The sequence below is a fragment of the Carassius carassius genome, chromosome 9 (genome assembly GCF_963082965.1).
Source record: "Carassius carassius chromosome 9, fCarCar2.1, whole genome shotgun sequence".
NCBI classification, from domain to species: Eukaryota; Metazoa; Chordata; class Actinopteri; order Cypriniformes; family Cyprinidae; genus Carassius; species Carassius carassius.
The window spans coordinates 36,069,444-36,094,579 of NC_081763.1; the positions used below are offsets into that span (position 1 = coordinate 36,069,444).

Consider the following 25,136-nt stretch of genomic DNA (forward strand, 5'->3'; position numbering starts at 1 on the left):
TGATGACGTAGAAGGAGTACGTGAGAACCACTATGGATGATAAGTTTGCTCTGCAGCCTTGTTATTATGTTCATGCACACCGCACTATAATGTGATGCATGCAAAATACAGAGTTTTGGCCGTTACTAAGTCTCCATCCACAAGCAGACGTACATCGTCTGCAGATATAAGGTGTTTCATTGCACTTTAACAAGTAATCTGAACGGCCTATATATGTGCACTATTTTAAACGAGCCCTCTCTAACTGAGTTTAATGCACAGTTATGTTAGATGCATCTCATTCTTGTTTCTGTGACGGTGCGTCAGACTCGTCATGAGGCGCGTGGTCCGGAGCGCTGTATGACTGATGCTTCAGTTCAATTCAACTTTACTACAAATATATGAACTTACCTGTTTTAAAATACTTTATATTTAAATGTTCGTTTATGCCCAATATTAGTGTTTAACTGTTGGACTTTAAATGAAATCTGCTATTGATTTTCACCGTTGACTGATTTTGCAGAACATTTAGACGGATAACTTCCCTGCGCAGATGCGGACGCGCGATATGACAGTTGCGTGCGACTATATATGAACTAGCTGTTTGATTATTGGTGACTCCATAGGCTCTCTCTCGCACCTGCGCGGTTTAAAACACCCAATAGTTATGCTATGACAAGAACAAAGAGTCTCTCTCTTGCGCCACCCATGCTCGATAAGATCGTGTATCGTCGATCTCACGGGCTAACGATATGACGATTTGAAAAATGACCATATCGCCCAACACTAGTGTGATCTGAGTCTGATAAACAGACCGCTGTGTTGATAGTAGGCTGTGCAATATGGGAAAATATCTAATTGCGATTTTTTTTTTTTTATTTATTTATTTTTTTTATAAAGATATTGCGATTTGATTAGCTATTTGCAAAGTAATGCTTCAGCTTAATGCAGCACAGTCTGAGTATAATTACCCTGCTGGAAAAAAAATTCTTACAGTTTCCATGAAACCATTAAAAGATTCCTTTTTGTTTTTGGCTTTATTCCAATACGAATTACTGTTGTTCCATCAAATACTATATATTATATACAATATATTAATATATATATATTTTTTTTCAGCAGACAAGATGATAATGGTATAACTCATTTTATAGAATTAACTTAGTTACTGAATTTCACTTGAAATATTTATTTTTTATATAAATAAAGAACTGCATTTCTTTAGTCAATTATTAAAATATATGTTACACTGTATTTGGGATTTTAAGAACAAGTGGGAAATGTGCTGAATATTTCATTTCATCCAAGTGAAGTTAGCAAGCAGTTAGACTGAATTTACATTAGTTTTAAACGCGGAGCCAGGCGCGAGCTGACGCAGGTTGTGCGCGTGCGTCGAGCCTCATCTTCTATATTGCCAGAAGCGCTCGTGGAGATTAGCGGTGCAGGGCCGCGCGCGAGAATATAAGGCCATCCTTAAAAATATTTTGGTTTGCAGTAACAGTCATTTTAAAAAAAAAAGGGTCGGTAGGTCGGTCTCTATTTTTTTTTCCAAGTTTCAATGTAAAAAAAAAAGAGGAAAATTTTTGTGATGGTGATGACGTAGGTATGAATTTAAACAGATTAGCATATCGTGACGTCACTGACTGGGTCTTCAACCCGTGCCTTCGGGCGCATCATTGCAAACCTCATTTTGATGCAGGCTAAATAGACCACAAACAAATTAAAATCTTTGTCAAAAACATGTTTATTGCAGGAATTTCAGGTACGAAGAAAAAAATTAGGTATTGTTATACTCTTTTACTTGCATCCAACGCTAGGTATCAATGCAACCTACAAATGAGAGACCGTTTACATTAGGGATGGGCGTTTTCCACAAATATCACATTCAAATATTTGAGCTCACAAAAAACGAATATTCGAATATTCGTTTATTTAAATTAAGTTTAATTTAAATAAGTCAGACGTTATTTTTCAGCAACATTTGTTTTCGTCATTTTGAACAAGCTTACAATAAGCTTGAACATTACACATCGTGATTTGTAGCTGAAAACCTTTAACAATGCGTGCAAACAAACAAAAATACTGATTAAAAGCAAAAAAAAAAAAAGTGAACAAAGAAAAAACGTAAAGCAGCCTGCAGCAATTAGGCTATTGTACAGAATGTAGCTTACACTTAACTTTTAAACTGTCAGCAAATCTTTTTTGCTTTTTTTTCTATTGTTTCACATGTTCTTGTTAAGAAATACGGGCATATAAACATGATTGGGGGAAAGTCGGCTCCTTAGTCTGTTAACAATAAGGCCGGCCGCGGAGAAAACGCTCTCTGACGGCACAGACATTGGCGGGACTCACAAATAACGGTGTGCTAAGCGAATAAGTTTTGTGAAGCGATTCGTGTTTTCGTTTCACCACTGAATGGGATCCTCATCTGGTGGAATACATGGCTCCAGCAAGAACTGTTCCCACTCGTCTCGGCTGGACTCTCTGTAATCATCGCTGGGGAACTGGCTCAGCCTTTTCCGACGAGTGGGCATTGCATCTTCTTCATCGTGGCGACTGCATCCGCACCACTCGCATCAAGGAAAATGTTCTGATAATGTTCAAAAAAGTGTTTTTTTTCTTACTTCCCTCATGTTTTCATCGAGAAACCTGAGATGTTTGTGCCGAGGGTCTAGGGCAGACGCGAGAAGAGGAGTTTTCACTGCATTCTCCAAGTTAGCTGTGTTTATTCGTTGCTTGAGAGATGCTGCAACAATGTTCTTGGATCACTTTCTGTGATTCTCCACGGCATATTTGAAGTACTGTAGAAGACCGCAGTTCTTTTAGGGGGCGTTCACATATCGCGTCTTTTGCATGCTCAATTTCGTTATTTCCAATGTAGGCGCGCGGTATGCACGCTCATAATGGAAGCGACGCGGTCGCGATGCGCACGCGGTGCGACGCGGTCCCGTTATTTCCAGGCGCGTCCGCACTGTATCGAGTTAAAAACATCTCAACTTTCAGAATGCAGCAAGCGCAGCGCAGGTCATGTGACAAGAACTAAACATTCAGCTTCATCCTCTCCTGTAACAACGTTGAAAGCTCAGCCGATATGAAGGAACAGCTGATCATAGCTGTATATGGATTGCCATTTTGAAATAAATTTAGTAGCAGAGCTACTGAAAGCGATTTTTTTTTGTGCTGCAAATCCATTTATCCTTTGCTGAAATTTCCGCGTCTTCATGGAGAGAACGTGTCGCCTCAGGAGCGCTTCTGCCCGAGTGCTTTGGAAAGAAGGAGAAAGCGGAGCGCATAGCCTTTCCACACGTTATTAGGCACGATATGTGAATGGCCCCTTAATCATTCATTAATTATTTTTTGCTTGCATACACCTTCAAATATGCCGTGGAGAATCACAGAAAGTGACCAAATTAGGTTTTATTGTGAACTTTTTTTTTTTTTTTGCGAAATTCGAATATCATTTTTATTTATCGAATAATTAGAGCAGAACGAATATTCGAATGTTCGACTATCCGTGCACATCCCTAGTTTACATTGCTGTCTTGGGTTGTCACTTTTGTGAAAAAAATCCTGTTTGATTTGAGTAACAAGTGTTCATTGAATCGATTGTAAAATTGATTTTGCATGTCTAAATAAGTTTTATACGGCAAATAACACCAAATATAGGTGATATAAGGAAGCTGCCTTATGAGCCCCGGTGCTTCACAGTCCGTGTTCCGGTCCACCTCACCGCACACAGCCGTGTTACACAACTCTCAGAGGCGGACGAGCTCCACACGCAGTATCTGTCTCATCTTTCACCTCGTGTACGCGCACGGATGATGAAAAGCACATAATGCAGACAGTGTGTGGACGGCCGAAGTATACTTGATCTTTATCAGTGGCGCACGAGATGCGATGAGATGCATGTGGCATTGCATTATACAGTTATGTTAGCCTATCCAGCTGAAGCCACTACAAAAAAAGCCAAGCCATTCACACAGATCGCATATTTCGCGCATTTTCTAGAGGGACACCGTTGGACTCGCGTCTCGCACAAGAGAGCCGCATGTTTAGAAAGACATGTAAAATTAATGTATTTAATTAAATTTTCTAAAAATATCTCGAAATTAAATTCTAATTTCGTTTTTCAGCTATTTTGACAGCCCTAGGCGATTCAAGCCTGAAACTGTATGAGACTGAATACCGGCTGAATTCACATTTCTGTTGTAAAAAGAGAAACATTGTGCAGAAGTGTTATTTGCTGTTATGCGTGTTTGTCCGAAGCTGCAGTTGCTGTGTGACGCCTGTTACAAAAAAAACCAAACCTGGACGCGCTCCGAGAGAAGGTCGTTAAAATCAATTTCCTATTTTCGTTTTCGAAACTTGTGTTGGTTGATTCGTGCTTGATTCGTGCAGTAGATTTTCAAACATAAAGTGACAGTCGACACGCTCACGGTTTTAGACTAGAGAGGAGAAGGGATGGGAAAAGATCTGGGCACAGTTTTTCCAGAACTTTGTGCCAAGTTAAAGCGGTGTCGAGCTGTTTTAATGAATGTTTTAGATGTATTATGGTGCCCGAACCCGTATGACTTTGAACAGTGACCGCGAACATTTAGTTTACTGCAGCCGCAGCCATCATTACCAAGCGCGAGCCGTTGACTCTGACAGTGAGTGAGAGTCTGAGACGAAGCGTTAACCAATAGTGTAAACATAGATGACGTCACGGGTTTTTTTTTAATTAAGGAAGATGGCCTTCGTGTGTATGTAGGCCTAGGAAATGTATATATTTACAATACTTAAATATAATAAATATTATTTTATTGCTAGAGTAAAAAAAAATTGGTCTGTCTTAACGCAAATTTACAATCGGCGAGTCGGTCGGACTAAAAGTAAAATAAATAAATAAATTGAGTCGGCCCTAGATTGACAGGGTCGGTCGGGTTACGGCAAACAAGAATATTTTTAAGGATGGCCTAACCGAGCGTTACGAAACAGGCGGCGTGAGTGAACGGCTCGTCCGTGACGCGGGATTAGCGCCGCGTGGAGAAGAGAGGAGCGAGTATGAGAAGATTCAGAGACACAGGCTGTGTGTGCGCTCTTCTGAATGGGGAATAGCGAACATGCAATAAGAGATGCTCTTGATATGCATTGTGACGCAGCTCTTCGCTGTCTGTCTTTTCAAAGCTTAAGTTACATAACGTTTTTCTTTAGTTTTAATTTCCCTAACTATTGACCTGACCCTGTAGACTCCTGTTTCTCTCCTGCTTCCTAGGTTTTTTTTAATGGTGGGCGTTTACACAGTTGGCTAGAGCAGAGCTGATTGGAGAGAACGGAGGTGCGCTCACTCGATTGGTTAGTAAGACTGTCACTCAAGGCTGCAGTCATGCATATGCTCTGGAACAGTAATATCGCGTTCACATCGCAGGCTTTTGCGATTAGCAGATCGCAACGTCTCAAATCGCGATTTTGATTCAATTTCGATTAATCGCACAGCCCTAGTTGATAGTACTTTGAAACAGGATTAATCGCTGCTTTAGTCCAACAGAAGCAGAACCTATAAAGTGTGTGTGTGTAAACATACACCGTGATCAGGGGATGTCAGTAAAAACCTCACAGATACAGTCGTACATATTTAGGGAACTATCAAATCCATTTTATTATATATATTTTTTAGATTACGTTTATATATATATATATATATATATATATATATATATATATGTTTTTGTTTTTTTTTCTGGGTAGTGTTTTTGTGATTAATTTGACCAGATTAACTGTTACCAGATACAGGACAGAGACTTGATTTGCTGGTGATAGTTTGATCAGTTACAGAAAGTTATTGTGAGGCATCTATCAGTGGTTCTCAACTGGTTTTCATCAGGACCCGGCCTTTACACCAGACATCATGTGCTCTTCATTTCTAACAGCTTGTAGCGTATCTGTGTGGGAATAGTAGACACACTTTTAAAGGAGGCATGACATACTTTTTAAAACGTTTGCTCCTCTTATGAATATGTTCCCCTATGAATGAATGGCCACTGTTCTGATTGAACGACGCTTCATCATAACATGTGCAGAAGAGCTTTGAGTCCATCACAACATCACCAGCGATTACAGACACACTTATTACACAGACACTGCTTCAGATATATCATTTAATCAGTGCTCTCCAGAGCAGAAGTCCGATGAAAATAATCCAGATTATATGTCTGACCCTGCAGCACAAAACCATCTTTCCATCATCTGAAAGCTGAATAAATCAGTGTGATTATAATCCACATCGGATCAAGTTATTTCAAAAACTCGCTGCTGACTGAAAGTGAGTTTTGAGCTCAACTCATTTTAAAAAGTTTTTAATGCTGGTGTTAAAGGTGTTATCTTTCTGAAATGATCCGCAGCGCTGAGCTCTCCAGACTCGGAGAATCTCCACCTTCATAACCCCTCCTCTAGCCCCAGCTGGCCCAAGGTTTACATCGGACCAAAAAACCCTGGCCGTTGGCCCCGAGGAAGCCCAGACGAGGCTCATCAAGCCCCGGAAGTGACAGTGGAAACACGACTGGCCCTGGCACACACTAGTGTTTTCACAAATTTGATAGACTGCTAGTTGCAAACTCTAGTCACAGTCTGTGCTCTTCTCGCATATAAAATATTTATAAAATGTCAAATTAACATTTCATGCTCACTCATGTATTTATTATTCATTTTAGTATTTATTTGCTAAGCAGCAATATACAGCATCAGAATTCTGTTTATTTACTTAACACGATCCATCACATATGAACCAGTATTAGCAGGTGAAGCCACAGATGTGGTATTTATTTCTCCTGGTGGTGTCTCTGTCCATCTTTTGATGGGAGTTTCTTAGCAAAGCTGCATCATATTGTGATTGGTTTACAGCAGTCCACACTGAATGACCATGACGCACTGTCTGGTGATTTTACTACATCGTTAGTTCGTGTATCACTACAGTATGAAGAAATAGTGCTAGTGAACCATCCATAGACGATGATGATGATGATGATGATGAGCATGTGTGTGTACCTCAGTGTGAAGTTTTGAAAGTTGCAGTATGTTATTGTGCAGTGGACTCATGTAAACAATCATTTCAACTTGGGCCAAAAAAAATCACAAGAACAGTTCATATCTGTCGATATTGATAATTATCACAGTAAATTTTTAATCTTTATTTCTTTCAGATTTTTACTCTTAAGTTAAAGGTGTATAAACCTGACCGTTAATTGTGGATTCAAACGGCTCTTTATGGTCAGAACTAGGGCTGAACGATATGGACAAAATTTAATATCTCGATTTTCATGCCAGATGTCTCGGCCGCCCCCCTCCCCCTTTCCCCACCCCTCTCAGGGTCAGGCAGCTGGGGGGGGGGGGGATTTGTTCGTTGTTTTTGTTTATATAAATACAGAATCTGAATTAAAATGTGTTTGATTTAAGCCTACATTTCAAAATTTTGTGTCAGAAAATGTATTGTTTTTAAGCCTTTCGCACGTACGATCACACAGGTGTAATCAGTCTAGGCTGGTCCCTGTAGCGTACGATCAAGTGCATCACATGATCAACTGCTAAATTCAAATGTTGAATTTAGCCAGAGACAGGCGCGCTCAGAGCTGTCATATATCACAACTTTTCAGTGTTTTCAACCACATACTGTTTATTTTAGGTTTCAAACATATAAATTCACATAAGTACTAAAAAAACAATACATTTAGAGTTTGTAAAATACACACTGATGTCTATGGAAGAGGTAATAATAATCCTTTCCATTATAATTCGACACGTTTTATTCATATCAGAACTGAACTGCGTCTGTGGCACAAACTAACACGGTGGCGCCCATCGCGCATACAGCTCAACTAACGCGATCGTTATAAAGGTGTTTAAATAACAATACACTTCCACTTGCATGTATTTGACAATCGGAATATCAGATATTTCATGCCATAGCTAACACATTACAGGAAAAATTACATAAGCAAAAGCAGATCATCATTCATTCAGCGCTGTTGCTGTTGCGGTGTGTCACGTGACAAGCAATGACGCGTCACCATGGAAATGCCGCCCCCCCTCTCACAATATAGCTCCCATGTCCCAGAGTTGTATGCAGGGCGAGCCCGGAGAGGGGAAATCTATATCGTCTATATCGTTGCTTTTTTCGATAGTAATATCTTGAAAGTTCATATCTAGATATAGATACGATAACGATATATCGTTCAGCCCTAGTCAGAACATCACACACACTTCATGTTTTTAATTCTATACACTTTTTCAGTGTTTTTTGTGCCTCTTAGAAATTAGGGCTAAATGATTAATTGTATTTGTGATAATATCGTAATATATAAAAAATAAAACACAATATTTTTGTCACAGAGGCTGTGATTGCACTCAGATTACGTGACACGCGAGAGTAAAGGTGTTACGACTGGACTTGAAGATCGATTCGTGTATGACATCAAAGTTCAGCGAGAGAAAACATAAGGAGACGTCTGCTCTCTTATAGCTCTCGCAGTACTTTGATGTCATACACCGATCGATCTAATCAGCGCTGCTTCAAGTCCAACACATCTAAGTGTTCAGAGGAAGCATCAAGCCAGCACACTGTAGTGTTGCCAAGTCTGCGGTTTGTATTTTACCCCTGGAATAGTCACCTTTTATTTATATTGCGCTTTAAACAAAATACCAGAATACCAGTGGACCCCCCTTGAAATGAGTTTTTAGTAGCAATTAGTGATGTGTCGTTCTTGAACGATTCGTTCATTTTGAACGAATCTTTAATGTACCTCGAGGAGAACGAGTCGTCTCGGGGAGTGATTCGCTCAGTCGCGCATGTGTAATATTCTATAGTAGTAATTCACCTGTGTCAGTCAATGCAGTCTGAGCCGGAAAGAGAATTGATTAGTTCATAGTTTGGGTCTATCAGGTTTTTGACTCGTCCCTTAATTTAATTAATTAAATTAATTAATTTAATTTAATTCTGTATCTTATAGCATTTTAGTTTTGAATTGTTTGTAGTGTGATCAATGTTTGCGTAAGTACTAGATGTGTTGGGGAAGTAGCAAGTAACATTTTAATTACATTTTGCTAAAATGAACGAAATGAATGAAATGACTCAAAAAAAGATTCGTTCATTTTGCTGAACGAGACTCAAAAGTCCGACTCGGTAAAATGATCCGAACTTCCCATCACTAGAAGCAATTGGCGGGTTTTGTGTGAAAACATGGCAACCCTGGCATGCTACGTGCGGAAATGTTTGAAAGCGCATATAATAAAAACGTACTTCAAAACAGCACATTTTATATTATATATTATATATAAAATATAATATATAAAATAAGGTAATCAGCATCCGCTCTACTGTACATTGGACGTGACAGAGCGATTGTTGCAATCATTTGTGAATAAAATAATTTCAGGGAAGAGTGTTAATATAGACATACTGCTGGTTCTAGTAAGAACTTAATGCAGCATTAAGCAGAAGGAATAAAGACTTTTCTTTACATTCTTCTTAGATTTTTCTGTTCTTGATCAAAAGCTTCGCTGTAGAAGTGTCGTTATTTGCAGTCCAATGCATGCACCTAGACTGTGCTGGTTGATGTTTTTGAGAAACATCCGTATAATACTGTAGAAGATCATTTCTTCACATCAGCAAAAACATAAAAATAATCCATAGAGTCCATATAATACAAGTGTAACAGATCCCTGAAGTTGACACTTCAGAAACCATGGCAAGTCAACATGATGTTAATCCATACAGCCAGAGTTGATGAATCAGTGTCTTCTGAAGCAAAGCTTCAAAGCTTCGGGTCCTAATTAGGCGAAGGCCAGCACATGAACTGTTGTGCTGCTTAACTTTACTTTAGCAACAAAAAAAAGTAGTGAAAGTGCCTCTTCCCGCACTCAAAACTAGTCTTCTGTTGATGAGAGTCTTAAACGAGGACTGGTGGGACATGATCGTGTTTCACTTCACAGACGCTGAGCGAAAGGGGAGATTTATAATGACAGGACACTTATTTATGACACTTTATTCACCAGGAAGAACAGCTCGTACCGCGCGTCATACGTCATTACGCTATTTCTACGTCACTGCGCATGCGCAGTACTCTCCAGTTTCGGTTTTCAATCCGATCAACATGTCCTCTCGCTCGGATTACAAAAGGAATAAACCACCCCTTACAATCCGATCTAAATTTTAGTCGGATCGAGCCGATTCAATCCGATTGACTTGTTTACATGTGACACTTGTTTACATTTTTATTCTGATTGTGCTTCTCGTCCTATTACGATCGGATTAGAAGGGTCCATGTAAACGCAGCTAATGATTCGTTCAGTGACCATTTCTTCATAATACGCCAGCAGGTGTCGACAAAGTGTCATATGTGTTATGTCTTAAGTCAACGAACGTATTTACTTGTGACAAAAACTGATTTGGCTTTATTAAAATGTGTGCATAATCACATTAAATAGTCAAGTCAAGTCACCTTCATTTATATAGCACTTTAAACAAAATACATTGCGTCAAAGCAACTGAACAGAACTGAATAGTCTAAATAAGTTGTTCAGAAGGACAAAGCACAAGGTTTTCTTGCATAATTAGCATTTTAATTGTTTGGTCAGACAGTTCATTTATAATGTATTCACATGAATAAATCTGGGATTGAACGTGGAGCTATGTTCTGTATGCTAAATATGAAAACAGGCGTATCTGCACAGTACCAATAACTGCGCTTTGTATCTGCTGATTGCTGATCGAGATTTACATGCTTGGCTCACTGACTCAATTTTGTTCACGAACGAGCGATGTACCAGTTCATGCAACTCGTTCCCGAACGAGAAGATCTCTCGATCGCGTTCAGTGAAGGGCGTATTTGGTTCACTACTTTCAACAAATCACGTGCTCCGTCACATGTCATACTTGAAGTCTATTGGCTCGAGGTTGAGTAACTCTTTGACAGGATGAAACGGTTCACAGAGCTGTTCACGAGCTGCCTGCGCATGAGCTGCTAATAGCGCTGCGCTCGCGCTGCTGTGGAGGAAGGAACTTCAGTGAACGAGAAATAGGAGTCAATGGATTACGTAAACAAGAACGATTCGTTCACCTAAAATATTCGTTCACGGACTATCACTAGTGCAATATTTTTCTATTCAAAATATTCATATTTTATCAGGTTTCTTGATAAGGTTATAATACGAAGGTCTAAGTAGTAATGTGACTTCCGTGATGTCCCGATTCGCGGGGCGGGTAACGAAACTTTTCTTTATTAGCGGGGCGGGCTGGGGCGGGCCAAATCATTTCATAAAAGCGGGACCCACGGTTGGAAAAAAATCTGACCCGTGCATCACTAACCCATACCCATCGGGCTGGAAGTTAGGATTATATTTCTAAATGTTTTTTATAGTAGTATATACACACCTATTGTTTAACTTCAGAAGACATTGATTCATCTTGACTCAGTCGGATGGATTTGAGTCGATCTGAAGAAAGTCAGTCATGTATATCTAGGACGGCATTTTTGGGTGGAGTATCCCCTTAACATCTTATAAAATAAGATTTAGGATTTCATGGCCATTTAAATGTTTGGATGTAATTGTAGATTTACTACAGACAAATTGAGTGTAGTTGGGTTGTTATTTGGTTGTTAAAGATATGAATGTAACACTAAAGCTGAGTTCTCAGTTAATATATAATATAATACATAGTAATAGTAATAGTTATGCATAATATTAACAGTTTTCTCTCTGTTTTCAGAACATCTTCCTGTTTCCAGAGAAAGAAAGACACTATCATATTGAGAGGATTAAAAGAGCTACTGGAAGGCATGTCACTGACCATGGAAAACATGATGCTAGGACAAGCTACGCTGAAAAATACCTTACTGTAATGGGCAAGGACTGGATGATCAAAGAAAACAACAAATTTGCTGGACTGAATAACTAACATGGGAAATGACAAATGTTTGGATACAGCTGGAAAATATTTGTTGGCGAAGATCTTAATGAAACATGGCTTGAGCATGTGCCGAAAATCCCTGTTAGACAGGAAATATGATAAAAAGTCATGATTTTGAAGGATTGATCTTTCTCAAGCCATTTCAGTGTCAGTGAATACATGTGCCAACTAGAGAAAGTTTTTTTTTTGTCTTTTGCAAACCTGTTACTGAACTATTATAATTGTACTGCATGGCTGCTATCCACATCCGTTCGCACATTTACCAAATGGCAAGATGTTTCACACTACAGTATCAAGATATTGACATTCTCTTAATGAAACTTACTTGAGTTGCTTTTTTGGAGTATTTTTTACCTCTTGGCTAAAAGACATTTTGTGATAACACTAAACCTTCAATCATTATCTTTTTTCCAGAGATCTTTTGATCTAGTGCCAAACCACGTAGTAGCATTTGTGACACCATTTCTGTGAATGAATGTGTAGCTGCTGCATTTCCCATCTTCACACTGTTTTTACTTTTTAACTTGAGCAGCAAATTGAATCCCCTTGCTTTCTAAATCTCAGTTACGACATTGGTTGGGGCCTTCTACATTTATGTTACAGATGTGTTTTTAGATTTCTAATACTAAGCATTCCAGTTTGCCATTTGGGTCCTCTTCAAAGAAAGGTTGCTTAAAACAGCTTTTGAAAAACTGTAAACACAAAAATGCAGAATTTTCCCAACAGTCCAGTCCCTCTTCATCTGGGATTTAGCCGAGCAGGAAGTGTTGTTGGTTCGCCGTATCAAGCCCACCCTTCAGACCTTCAGATATCTCCCAGAAACTCAGAGGACTATGCGACCAGGCAGCAAGCTCAACCTAACCTGCAGAGCCATGGTCAGCACCTGCACCCGCGGAGCCAACAGCATCTTCTACACGCTCCCCCTGTACACGGCTATGGATCCAGAAGAGCAGCTGGAGAGCTGACACAGGGAAACACTCACAGTGGAGGAGGGAACTCTTACCGTAAGGACAGTGTGGATTATTATTTTTCAGTGAGTGGACGAGAAAGAAGCAGAAGAGGCGGAGCTGCATATGGTGCAGGATTTAGATACTCAAACGTGGATGGACATGCACCTAATCAGTACCACTTATCTGGTTCAGGGTCATCTTCTGGAATGATTTCTCCCTACTCTATGGATTACGGCTCCAGCTGTGTCTCTGCAGTTGGGAGTAGTAATAGCAGTGGCCCTGGTTCCTTTTCTCCTTCCCAGCAATACAGTCTGGCTCATACTGCTTCAGTACAATCAGGTGCTCAGATGCATCAACGGCAGCACGGTCAGAAATATCCATCACATCAAGGATTGCACCAAGGTCAGCATCACCGGACCCTGCATTACACGCTTTCTGGAAACAGAATACCCCCTCAGTTTGGACACTATGCCCCACTTAATGCGACTTCAGGCTCTACTGGAATATATAACTCTCCACCGCAAAGATACGACGTAAGCAGCAGCAGCACGGATGCCAAAATGAATAACTCTCCCACTCAGTCTAATCCAAATACTCATACAAGTTCATCTGCTTCAAACAGCTATGAGAATATGGGACAAAGCTACACATCATCAGCATATTCACCGCAATCTCAGCCCCTTCACAAGCATGCCCCCCATTCCCAGCGTCCCTCTCAGCTCAGCACTGGAGCAGTTTATGACCCCTCCCTCAAAATGCAGCACCAAGGACATTTGCACACCAAACAGCCCCATTCCTCTGTGTCCTCCAGCCCTGCTCTGCCTTCACATCCCTCTCAAGACCTTGCCAAATCACCTATGCATTCCCAAAGTCAGCAGGCTCACATTCATCAAAACTTCAGTCCCATATCTAATCCCTCTCCTGCTCCATCTGGTGTACAGTCTCCAAGCTGCAGCTCCTCTTCGTCTCCACTAATGGGGAGTTCTGAAGGAAACAGTGCCAATACTTATCTGCAGCCATCATCACACCCCTCTGTTCCAAATGCTCACAGCAGCCAAAGCCATGGACATCTTCTGCAGGCCGTACCTCAGCTGAGCCCCACTCCCAATTCAAATAGCAGCAACAGTAGTTGTGGTAGCGGAATAGGAACTAAAGCGGCTGTTTTGAACCACAGTGCAGGGATCGGTCATGTTGCCATGGGTCAGAACCGAATGGGATTAGGTCTTCAGGGTGGTCCAGAGGAAGATGGCTCCCTGTACCCTCATGACAAACTCTCGCAGGATCCTGGTCTAAATAGTCTCAATGCTCTGACCTCTCAAGTGGAAAATCTACCTAATACAGTGCAGCACATGCTTCTAACAGACACTGTGCTGCCCCTGAAGAAAAGCAGAGACAGTGCACATCACCTTCAGATGCAGCAAGGGTCTCAGTCTTTATCAGGCAACCAAAACAAATCTGGTAATTCCAGTGCCAGCGGTCAGACCTTGGTGAATGAAGAGAGTTCTGAGATGCTGGAAACAAAAGGGCATCAACAAGTAGAACACAAGAGAATTAGGCAGGGAAATGGAACAAGCAACGAATCTGAGCTACAAAGCTACCCATCATCACAGAGTCGGATGCCGTCAGAACCGAGTCAACAAGGATTGGATCTCCAGGTCAACACTGGAGTCATTTCAACAGCTTCAAAACAACCATCCACTAGAGATTCTCAATCAAAGACAAAAGAAACCCTGATTGCCACCTCCTGTTCACCACCATCAGTTCATCCTTCTGCAGAACTCAGCCCAAAACAACCAGTATACCCCCCTGCCTCTCCATCTCCTATTCACTCAGCACAGCCAAACTGCGTGGTAAAAAAAGACCTTTGTGATAATGATGAAAGTGGAATAAAGGGACAGAAGATCAAAATGATAAAAGATGAAGAATGTGAGGTTGAAAATGCAGGTCCTACCTGTGATAGAGAGAATTCAGAGAACAGACGGTCAGTCCCTCCCACAAAGGATGAAACCGAGACCGATGCACAGCATTTTGAAAAACCCAGTAAAAATGTGAATTTATCAGAGCAACATAATTTTGGGGGTATTGGAGTTATTGTCTCTGCTCGATCTGAAGTGAATACTGAATCAGGCAAGCACACAGGAGCCAGATCTCCACATTATGGTGTTTCACATTTCTCAAATAAACATAGCAATCCCGAGGACCAACGTAATGTGAATGTCTTAAGAGAGACTAGAAATCACAATGGAGAAGGGGAGATGTGCATGGAAACATATGTGTCACAATATTTTTCCCCTAAACAAGAATTTGGCCAAAGCTCTCAACCTTCAATTCGGTCTCACTTAGCGTCATTTAAATACAGTAATCCCGAGGTACATTATAATGCTGCAAAGAGCAAAGGGAAGTTAGGACTAGGGAGTAGTATGGGCACAAACAGATGCCAGAATTATCAGCTGCAGGCCAGCTATGGGTCTATAGGCAGGAAGGAGATTGGTGTTTTTGCTATGGAAGGGGGGAGGGCTATCGTCTCAAGAAGTCAAGATAGCAGTTCTCAGTTTCAGCAATCATTTCCAAGTCTTTTGCAAGAAGTCCTCCAGGGTCATCACTTAGATAGACGATATGGGCGTCCTGACCAAACGTCTAGTGTTCACCAACAACCTCAAGATACATACCAGCACCGTTATCAAACTAGACTGCCTTACAGTATGATTGAAAATTTGAGTTCACATGCAATGGGCTCCCAAACACTTAAGAGTGGACTTAATATCAAGTTCAATCAACTGGCCTCTGGGAAACCACCAAATTCAAGTCAAAATCAGGGACCAGATAATGATATTGTTTTAGACCCTCCTCATCCCTCTTGGGATTCTGAAGCACATAAGCCCAATGTGACTCATGGGATCTCTTTAGAAAAAGGCAAAACCAGTCTGTCTCCCAACCAGTCCTCCCACCTGCAGCAGTCTTTAGATCTCACAACAGGAGCCCCCTCAGAGCACATTAACTTGGCTGACTATTCTTTGCAGCACAAAAAAACACCCAGATATGATACATCTTCCTCTGCTGTGGAACAATTGCTTTTACAGGAAGCTGAGCCATTGGCATGTGGTGTAGGTCCTATCAGTTACACTCAATCTCAGACATCCTCAGGACGCTGCTCAGTAATCTGTGATGTGTCCCCTTCTCGACGAACAACACCAGAAAGAGAGAGAGGACACTCTGGGACCTCAGTCATTCAGCAGCCATTTTCTGCTTCTGGATCAAATGAACAAGAATGTTGCAAGGAAGAAACAAAAGCAAAGAAAGCACAAAACTTGGAGGACTCATCAAAGTCTGAAACTGCAGGTCAGAACACCAATAGTTACTGCAGCACCCCACCCAGTAAGGAATCTAATAAGCTCCTTCATCCCCCTGTAGATGTTGCTTCCGATATAGAAAAGACCAGCAGTGCCAAAGGCAACAGAGAAGCCACTAGCAACCTGCCATATCTTTTGCAAATTTCCTCAAATCCCTTGTCCTCACCACCAAGACACCAGTCATTCTCGCAGGCTGTTGATGGTTTCAGAGCATATGGTTTCAGTGACACCATGGATGGACAAAAAATTATCTCCCATCCTACACCTCATAATCCATTCCATACAGTATCAGCGTTTTCTAAAACCACACCATCTTCTAACAAGTCACATATGTTTCCACAGAGTTTACCTCCTCATGAAAGACTTGACTGGACTCCTGACAGACAAAGGCTAAGAGGTATGGACAGGCATGTTCCTCAGAGACTTTCTGAAGAGAAGTGTAAATCCCAATCTTCAATTGATATTCTGCCTAGTCGGCATCACATATCTCCACAGCACTCTTATCCCAGTTCACACTTTGACATGAAAATGTGGGATACTTATCCTGAAAGAGAAGGGGCTGGACAATCCACTGTAGTCCCTTGTGAGCATGTTGGTTCTCAACCAGTCACAAATGCTGGCCCCAAACTGGGAGAAGAGAACATTTTAGATAAGAGTGCAGAAATCACAGCCAAATCTTTCCACTCATTGGCTCCAGTTGATGTGTTTAGCCCTGCTGGGCACACTGGTAAGACTACCCAAGGGAATCAGCAGGGGCAGAGAGTAACAAAAACTGGAACGTCGGCTGAAACCAACCCTTTAATCATGAGAAGGAGAGTTAGATCTTTTATTTCTCCTATTCCAGCTAAGAGACAGAATCAGGATGTTTCAGGTCAGCGACCAGGATCAGCTTATCACTCCCCACTATCTCAATCCCACTCTGATTCGAGACTTGCAACCAACAATTGCACTGGCAGTACTAATTCTCAGCCAAAATTGCCTTCTCCTAAAACACAGCATTCTATACACAGCACTAATTCACCTCCTCAGTCCAAAGCAAAGTTTATTTCCCCAAGAAAGGGTCATGGTTTAAAACTTGAGGCAATTGTGCGAAAAATTACTCCCAGTGTAAAAAAAAATGAATTCAACAATAGTCAAGTGGGATCTGACTTTTCAGAAGTATCTCATTACGCCTCTGACATAGCAGACCCTGAGGGTGGTACATCTTTTTCTAGTGTTTCTCAAGGAGAGGAGACCTGCTTATCTTACCTTGATGATTCTCCTACTTTAGATGATCTTATGCCATACAGAGTAGTTGAAGATGCGTTCTCCTGTGATTCTCAGACCCTCAAACCAGGTACAACAGCTTCTAGCACTAGTGCCCTCAGGAGTTTGCCAAAAGATTTTGACTTTGTTTTAGGTGCTGCTGGATCTTCAGGGTCATTGGGTGAAAGTGATAAGGATGATTTTACTTTGTTAGGACCCCTTCCACCAGCTCCGCCATTACCTTGTCCTGTACAGGGATCCCCTCCTCCATCTTCTTCTGCATTGTCTGACATACAGCAGTTCACAAACACTTATCAACAGCTGGAAACACGACGAGGTGAGCAGTCGGCTGCTAACTTACTGAGGCAGAAACTAGAAGAGACTGGCATGGGCTTTGATGATTACCCAGGTGGGGATTACTATGGGACCACCACTGGCCACAGTCAGAGCCCTGGGCACCACCTTCTGTCCAGAGCTGCTCAGCACCAGATGACTTCTCTCAGGTCAACCAGTTCAGAGCCTAAAACATCAGAAAACACTGTCCCAAAAGGTTATTTTCCATCAGGTAAGAAAAAAGGTCGCCCAGTAGGAAGTGTGAATAAGCAGAAACGTGCACAAGCACAAATTCATAATGCAGCAACAAGCATACCTGTGGACTCTCTTCCCTCACCCACAGCTGAACCTCAGTCTGTCCCAGCACCAGACACTGCAAGTGAAGTGCTCCAAGTATCAGCACCTCTGGACCAGAAACCCTGTCCATCTTTGTCACCTCCTGCTCAAACCCAGGTGGTGAAAGTGGACGTAGAGAGCGAGGAGATCCAGCCAGAGTCAGATGTGAAGCCTGCCAGACATAGACCGAAAAAGGGGAAAGAGGGCAATGAGACTCCTGGCGATCAGAGAAGGAGAAGAAGAGGGATGGCTTCCAAGGAGAAGCTGGACACCCAGGCAAGCAGCAGGGGAAATATCAGCCCATATGGAATATTATCAGATGCCAGGAGTAACTTATTTGCTCCTTACATACATGTGGAGAAAAAGATAGCAGAGATTGGGGCTGTATGTACAATCATTAACGCAGATGATGAAAAATCAAAAGGTGGAGGCAAAACTGGTCACTTAGGGGTTGATGGCCAATTAAATACTCCTCTGTCATCTCAACATGTGAGAAATGAAAATGAAAGAACAAAAGAAAACTGGGTTTCAGAGCCTGTTGATTCTGCCTTGCAGTCAGGGAAGACACTTCCTACATCTGAATATGTTCTGTCAGGGCCTGTGTTATCAGAGACTGGACATACTGGTCGCCTCCTATGCTGCCTTTGCCAGAAATGGGCCAACTACAAACATCTCGGGGATCTTTATGGTCCTTTTTACCCAGCTGAGTATGCGGCCAAGCTCCCTAAGAATCAACCTCAAGTCCGACAAACCTTGTCCAACCATGGGGCATCTACAACAGGTTTCAGTATGACATCCGTTCCAATAGAAACTACTCCCCAGGATACAAGATTTCAGGACTCTCAGAATATCAAGTCATCTACAGATAGTGATTGCACAGTAAGTCAGGCGACAAACTCAACATCTCCAGCCACCACCATTGGCACTGTCTCGCCCAGCATGGGTGAAGAAATGCCTTTCCAGAATGTTAAGATGAGCAGCTCCGCCTCAAAGGTAACGGCTCACACCTGGGATCTGGCTGGAGAACTGACAAGCGGGCTGGGCACATCAAAAGCTCAAGAACTGAATGGTGAAATTGTTTTGAAGAAGTTGCATGTCGAAAATACACAGCAAAGGCCCCAGCACAGAAAACTGACATCCCATCCACGCTTCAAACGCAGACATAAGTCCAGTGAGGATTTACCTCGAACTGTCCCCATCAACAGCAAAGCATCCCTGCCCTTCCAGCCTCCCCCACCCAGCCTGGACTCTCTGGATCCCATGGCCCAAATGGCCCAGCTCCCACTTGTGCCTCTGGACCCCGAGGAGCTGTGGGTGCATGAGGGCTGCATCGTTTGGACCAGTGGTGTGTACCTGGTCAATGGGAGACTGTATGGCCTTCAGGAGGCACTAGATGGTGCTAGAGATACAGTAAGTGGAAAGTGCTGCAGTTTGTTGGCTTGCTGTATTGTGTGAAAATATGTGACTTATGTTAAGTATACAGAAATTGTTGTTTGTTTTATTTGTAATATTTCTGACATTTGCACTCTTCAGAGCTGCTCTCATTGTGAGATGGTGGGCTCCACACTTGGCTGCTACAGTAAAGGCTGCACGCTGAGCTACCACTACCTTTGTGCCATAGAAGCAGGTGAGACGTGACACCACCTCGGCTTGCACTTGTTCTATTAAAGCAAAATCCACATGAATATTTGAGATCAAAGGAGTGGCTGACGTGCTAAATCATTTGGTTTTTAACCTCAATCTAGGTTGCTCTCTAAATGAAGACAACTTTTCTCTGAGGTGTCCAAAGCACAAGGTAAGAGAATAAAGGCCCGTTCACACCACAACTATAACGATAAAGGCACAGAGAAACGACATCGTTGGAATCACTTTCAGAACCATTTTTTTTTTCTGATGAACGATAAAAACATTGCCAACCAATCAGAATCAATCCTGCTGTAATGAGCTCGAGAATTTAAAGCAGCAGACGCGCGTCCGCTTAGAATACACACACAATATCGTTCGCTGGTGTGGACGCTAATATCGTTATCTTTATAGTTATCTTTATAGTTATCGTTCTTGGTGTGAATGGGCCTTAAGACTTCACATCTAATATGGAAATGTTAAGAGGCACCAAGATAGATATTTGGAAGAATAAGGTATATCATAGCTTCTATGAGACAGACGCAGTAGAAAAACAAGTCCAAGTACTGACACATGATCCTGATGAGAAGTTTCCATCCTCTTGGTTCTTCTGCTGGTGTGTATCTTCTTGTTTGTCTGTTTTGTGTTAGTTCTTAATGAGTCCCTGTTCGTTGTCAGCAGTCTGCCTACACACTGTTCTTCAAAAAAATCCTGCGCATTCTTTGGGTTTCCAGAATGTTCTGCACATTTGAAATCTTGCCATCAGTGACTATGATTTTGAGATTCATCTGTTCACACTGAGGGACTCAAACTATTGCAAAAGGAGCAAACATTCGCTAAAGCTAAGGAAGGGAACACATTAAATGAACTGCTTTACACTTGAGTTTAAATATGTAGAGGCCTAGGTGTGACTGTTTTACTGGTGTACTGATGTACTGGGTTGCACTTTTTTTTTTTTTTTAAACCTATTAACTAGAGTAAAACTTCTCCTATTCCAGTGCTCAAATATGTGGAAGTAAATTTTTAAAATTATTGTATGTTGATCATTTTAGTTAAATGTTAAGTTCTAACAGTCTGTGGGCACAGCAGTGTTTGCTTAGAGTCAGATTTACATGAAAGTGTGTGTTCTGTAGTTTCCTAAAACTTCATAGTTTAACCTCTTAGCCTGCACCCTGACGCTCTCGTCCTGAAAGCCTCAATCTATGTATCATTATAAAGATCTAAGCCTCAAGCATCGACAACAGATCGCTGTTTTTCAATGGAAAGCTTATAAAGACTGTATTTGCTACATTTGTGTAAGCAGTACACATACAAACATGAGCGATGAAAACGCTGTACATACCAGATCCGTCGTAATAACGAGTCATAAACACATCTGCAGCTGTAAATCCCAGTTTAGTTAGGAAGGTAAGGGTCCACTGAACGATATCTCATGGAGCACGTTTAGTGATTAACTCACGGTCGGAAACTGCGTCTTGGTAGTAAAAACACGGCACGGTTTTGCAGCGTACAGTGTCACAAACAGAATGAGATGATCCAAAAATAATTGAAGAAAGATAGGCGGAAGATAGTTTATTTGAATTCTGGCGCTCCCTCGTGACGCGCTCTGACGCACCTGTCAGCTGATGGAGGCAGAACTTACAGCGATCGCATTTTTCTTTGTTTTATTTTTCAACAGTTTTTATATATGTGAGAGTGTGTTTTATGTTGAATGTGAATGTATCTGCATGATTACCATCTGTTTGACTGCAAATCAGCCCAAATCAGCTCGCTATTACTGAATGGTCACGGCTATCAAAGTGAACGCGTCTATATGAATAGAGAGAGTGGATTATTTACTTCGGCACATTTGTGTTATTACCATCTGTATAAGTGGCCATCAGCACATCAGCACTTATTTGCATCGTAATTCATTGTAAAATATGCATCTCTAGCAATCTCAGGATGTTATGTAATTGGCAAACAAAGTTCAATCTTTGTTTTATTTTTCTTATTTTTCTTACTCAAATTATTCTTATTGTATTTTTCTAGTGCTCAAATAAATCATTTATATGATGTCTAAGTTTATGTCTAGTGTTTTATAATTGAAAAAAACTATGCAGTGGTATGTTTAATGACTAAATAGTTTGTAGAAGCCTTCAATACTATTGGGAAATATATTTTCTTATATTTGGGGGGTGGGGGGTGTAGACATAGTCTCAGAAAAATATTTGCAGGAGTCTCATTCTTCATGATATCTTATTCAGATTTGAAATAGAAACTCATGAGACATGTGGCTTTCAACCCATTACTTTTCTAGATTGCTCCAGGACTCATTTCATGTATTTTTATATCAAATAAAAAATATTTAAGTGTGGTAAAAAAAAATTCAAGGCATTTCAGTGTTTATAACTTTTAATATTTTTGAGCATTATCAAATCTGGTTGATAAAAAGGAAAGCCCAAAGGGTCTTCTTTCTAAAGACACCACAATTATGTTTGTAACACACTGAAGTAGGAAACTGTTACAATTATAAATTTGAGAGAGCACTTTCAGCTGCGAGTCCCATAATGGGGGGGGGGGGGGGCTGGCTAACAGGTTAAACTGCATAGTGTATAAAGTTCTACAGTGCTTGACATGACAGATTCTGTTATTATTGCCTCTTCCATAGGTAGGTGTTTTCTGCTAGTTGTGTGTGGTTGTGTTCACATGTGTTCTGCTTCAACAGAGCAACAGAATTGGGAAGCCTGGAGCAGCGTATCTGGAGCAGTCGGAGAGAGGATGAACATACACTCCACAGTCCCGCACAGATCAGACGTGAGTGTGCTCTTTCTGCAGGTTCTGATGCTGCTCTTTGACTTCTGTAATGACAAGCCTGTGCTTCGCTCCAGCAGAGATCACGCCTGACTGTGTGAGATCCAGCCCAAGAGGGACGCCATCATGCTTCCAGATGGAGTTTCCATGGTGACCGATGGATACATTTTGGAATGTAAAGTTCAAAGACTTTCTCTAAAGAACACTAAAACTGCTATGAAAGAGGTTTTCATTTATCACCTGTGCTGTGGGGAAAGGTGTCATCACCACAGGAGGAAAGGATCGGAGCAGAAGACCTTCCTCTGAGATGAAGAAACGCTAACTGCCTTTCGAAACACGGATTCAGTTCACAGAGATGACTTTGACTTCTGAGTCCACCGTTGTCATCTGTTACCTTTGTTCATTCCTTCTAGTACAAACTGTGTCGTGGAGCTCTGCATTGGGAACAAGAGAACTGAATGAGAGCAGGGGACCATGTGGAAAGAAAAGAGAGAGAGGCAGTGTATTTACACCAGTTATATGTAGTATTTTATCATATCTCGTATTATCCTTATTTTAAACATCACTATTGTTTTAATCAGTATTTTACACTTAGATTGAGACAGAATTCTGAGCGTTAGATGGATTGTCCGTATCACTGATCTGACGCAGGACCAGCCATTATGACATCACTGAACGCACTCGATGACATCATCATCATCATCGCGTGGAATGGAAGTCCAGTTGCCACAGAGACATTGTTGTCATGGAGATGCAGATGTATTGCCTTCGAAGGTGTGCCTGTTTGTGTGTGAATGAGGTTTGCTTGTTTGTGTCTGGTTTTGCTCCTTTGATAAGTGTTCTTATTTTCCACCTCCAAGGGTTTTGTGCTATAGATGAGGGAAAGGACAACCAAATGCACATGGCTTATTTTTGACAGGAAAAAAGCATACAGATGGACTGCATCAGGAGCTGTGCTGGGTCTGACCTGGACTCCTGTTTTCCTGGGTTTACCGTACGCTTGTGAAGGAGCTGATCTGTCCTTCTTTTGACGGGCGACAGAGACAAACATTCAGGCCTGAGTGAAAAACTCCATCGACAGAACAATCGCTGTCATTTAAAAAAAAAAAAGTCTTTTAAAGATAAAAATGCGAAGAAAAGAATCACCATATGAAAACATGTACTAGAAAACTGTCAATATGCTTCTGACTCATGAATACAGTTAAACAATGGAGAATCTCTGGTCTTTCTCATTGCGGTGTCTCTCTCTGGCTGTTCTTCTCTACTCTTACTGTGTTTGCAGTAAACGGCACACATGCTGTTCTGTGGACATATAATACCTGTGGCTCATACCTGCAAACACTGAACAATTATTATTAAAAACTTGGATACAAAAGACAAAATATGAGGTTTATCCTCAGAAAAATATGGTCATTTTACAGCTGGGGATGTTATACACCTTGGAGTTCAGAACGACATTGCTACCTAACAACATGTGTCTTATTCTAATATCAGAATTGAAGAACTGCTGATTACAAGAAGTTTTTATTATTTATAAGAGCTGAAGGAGAATCCGGGGTTGTTTTGATCACTGCCACGTCGTCTGGCTGATCTTTCTCCATTGGCAGACATTCAGAAGTAGCCGTGTGTTTTCATGTAAATATATCTGAGATGTTTTATCAGTCATTCTGTCTTAGAGGGTCTTAAACATCAAATGGTTTTCTATTTGTCTTTGGCATCACTGGTGAGCAAGACTGCCAAACTACTGCTGTCTGCATGTCTGTTAATCTGAAGTGTGTGTGTGTGTGTGTGTGTGTGTGTGTCCAGTTAATTGGTCATCATGACGTCATCTTCCTGCAGCTCTGGAGTCATTACTCACATGAACATATAGGTTCAGATGATTGGTTTAAAACAGCGTGGAAGTAGAACGAAGTGCTCACGACTGTATACAGAACTACATACTACACTGCAGGGATCTCCAAACTGGGTTCCAACCTAATGAAACACAGCTGAAGCAGCTAATTAAGCTCTTCGGAGGCATACTAGAACCTTCCCTGCAGGTGTGTTGAGCTGGACCCAGTGTGGAGACCAGTGTTGTACAGTAATGTTCACTGGTAACTGTGTGTGGACCATAGACTGTATTAAATAGTCTTAGTGTTTATACTTGACTAACTGGGGCCCAGGTCAGGAAGCAGACAGACTGGCTAAACCGACCGTCTGCTAGCTGCCTCCCGTCACAGAGGTCAGTTAATTCTCAGCACATAGAGACTTTTTCACCTAGATATCACACTATAGAGACTGTGTCTGTTCCCCGAACTAGAAAATACAAAAAACGTCTAAACCAAGTTAAGATTAACAATTTAATTGAGGTTCAACAAATAAAAAACAGAAGCAATATGGATAAACAAATGATAAAGCTTGGCTTATTGAATATCAGATCCCTTTCTACGAAAACACTTTTTGTAAATAATATGATCACTGATCATAATATAGATGTACTCTGTTTGACAGAAACCTGGCTAAAACCTGATGATTACATTATTTTAAATGAGTCCACCCCCCAAGATTACTGTTATAAACATGAGCCACGTCTAAAAGGCAAAGGTG

General features: G+C 41.3%; 1 protein-coding gene across 2 annotated transcripts in view; it reads left to right on the forward strand.

Moving 5' to 3' along the window:
* tcf20 (transcription factor 20) overlaps positions 1–23,506 on the forward strand; it is a 26,137-nt gene extending 2,631 nt beyond the window's left edge. The window contains exons 2-6 of one of the 2 annotated variants that reach the window (XM_059559136.1): positions 11,720–19,544; positions 19,668–19,761; positions 19,880–19,929; positions 22,465–22,553; positions 22,628–23,506. In XM_059559136.1, coding sequence (XP_059415119.1) covers positions 12,627–19,544; positions 19,668–19,761; positions 19,880–19,929; positions 22,465–22,521 — 7,119 coding nt within the window. In that variant the 5' untranslated portion in view covers positions 11,720–12,626 and the 3' untranslated portion in view covers positions 22,522–22,553; positions 22,628–23,506. The remainder of the gene's footprint in view (positions 1–11,719; positions 19,545–19,667; positions 19,762–19,879; positions 19,930–22,464; positions 22,554–22,627) is intronic. The other variant, XM_059559135.1, reaches the window with a different exon arrangement.
* Positions 23,507–25,136: the final 1,630 nt, after the last annotated feature.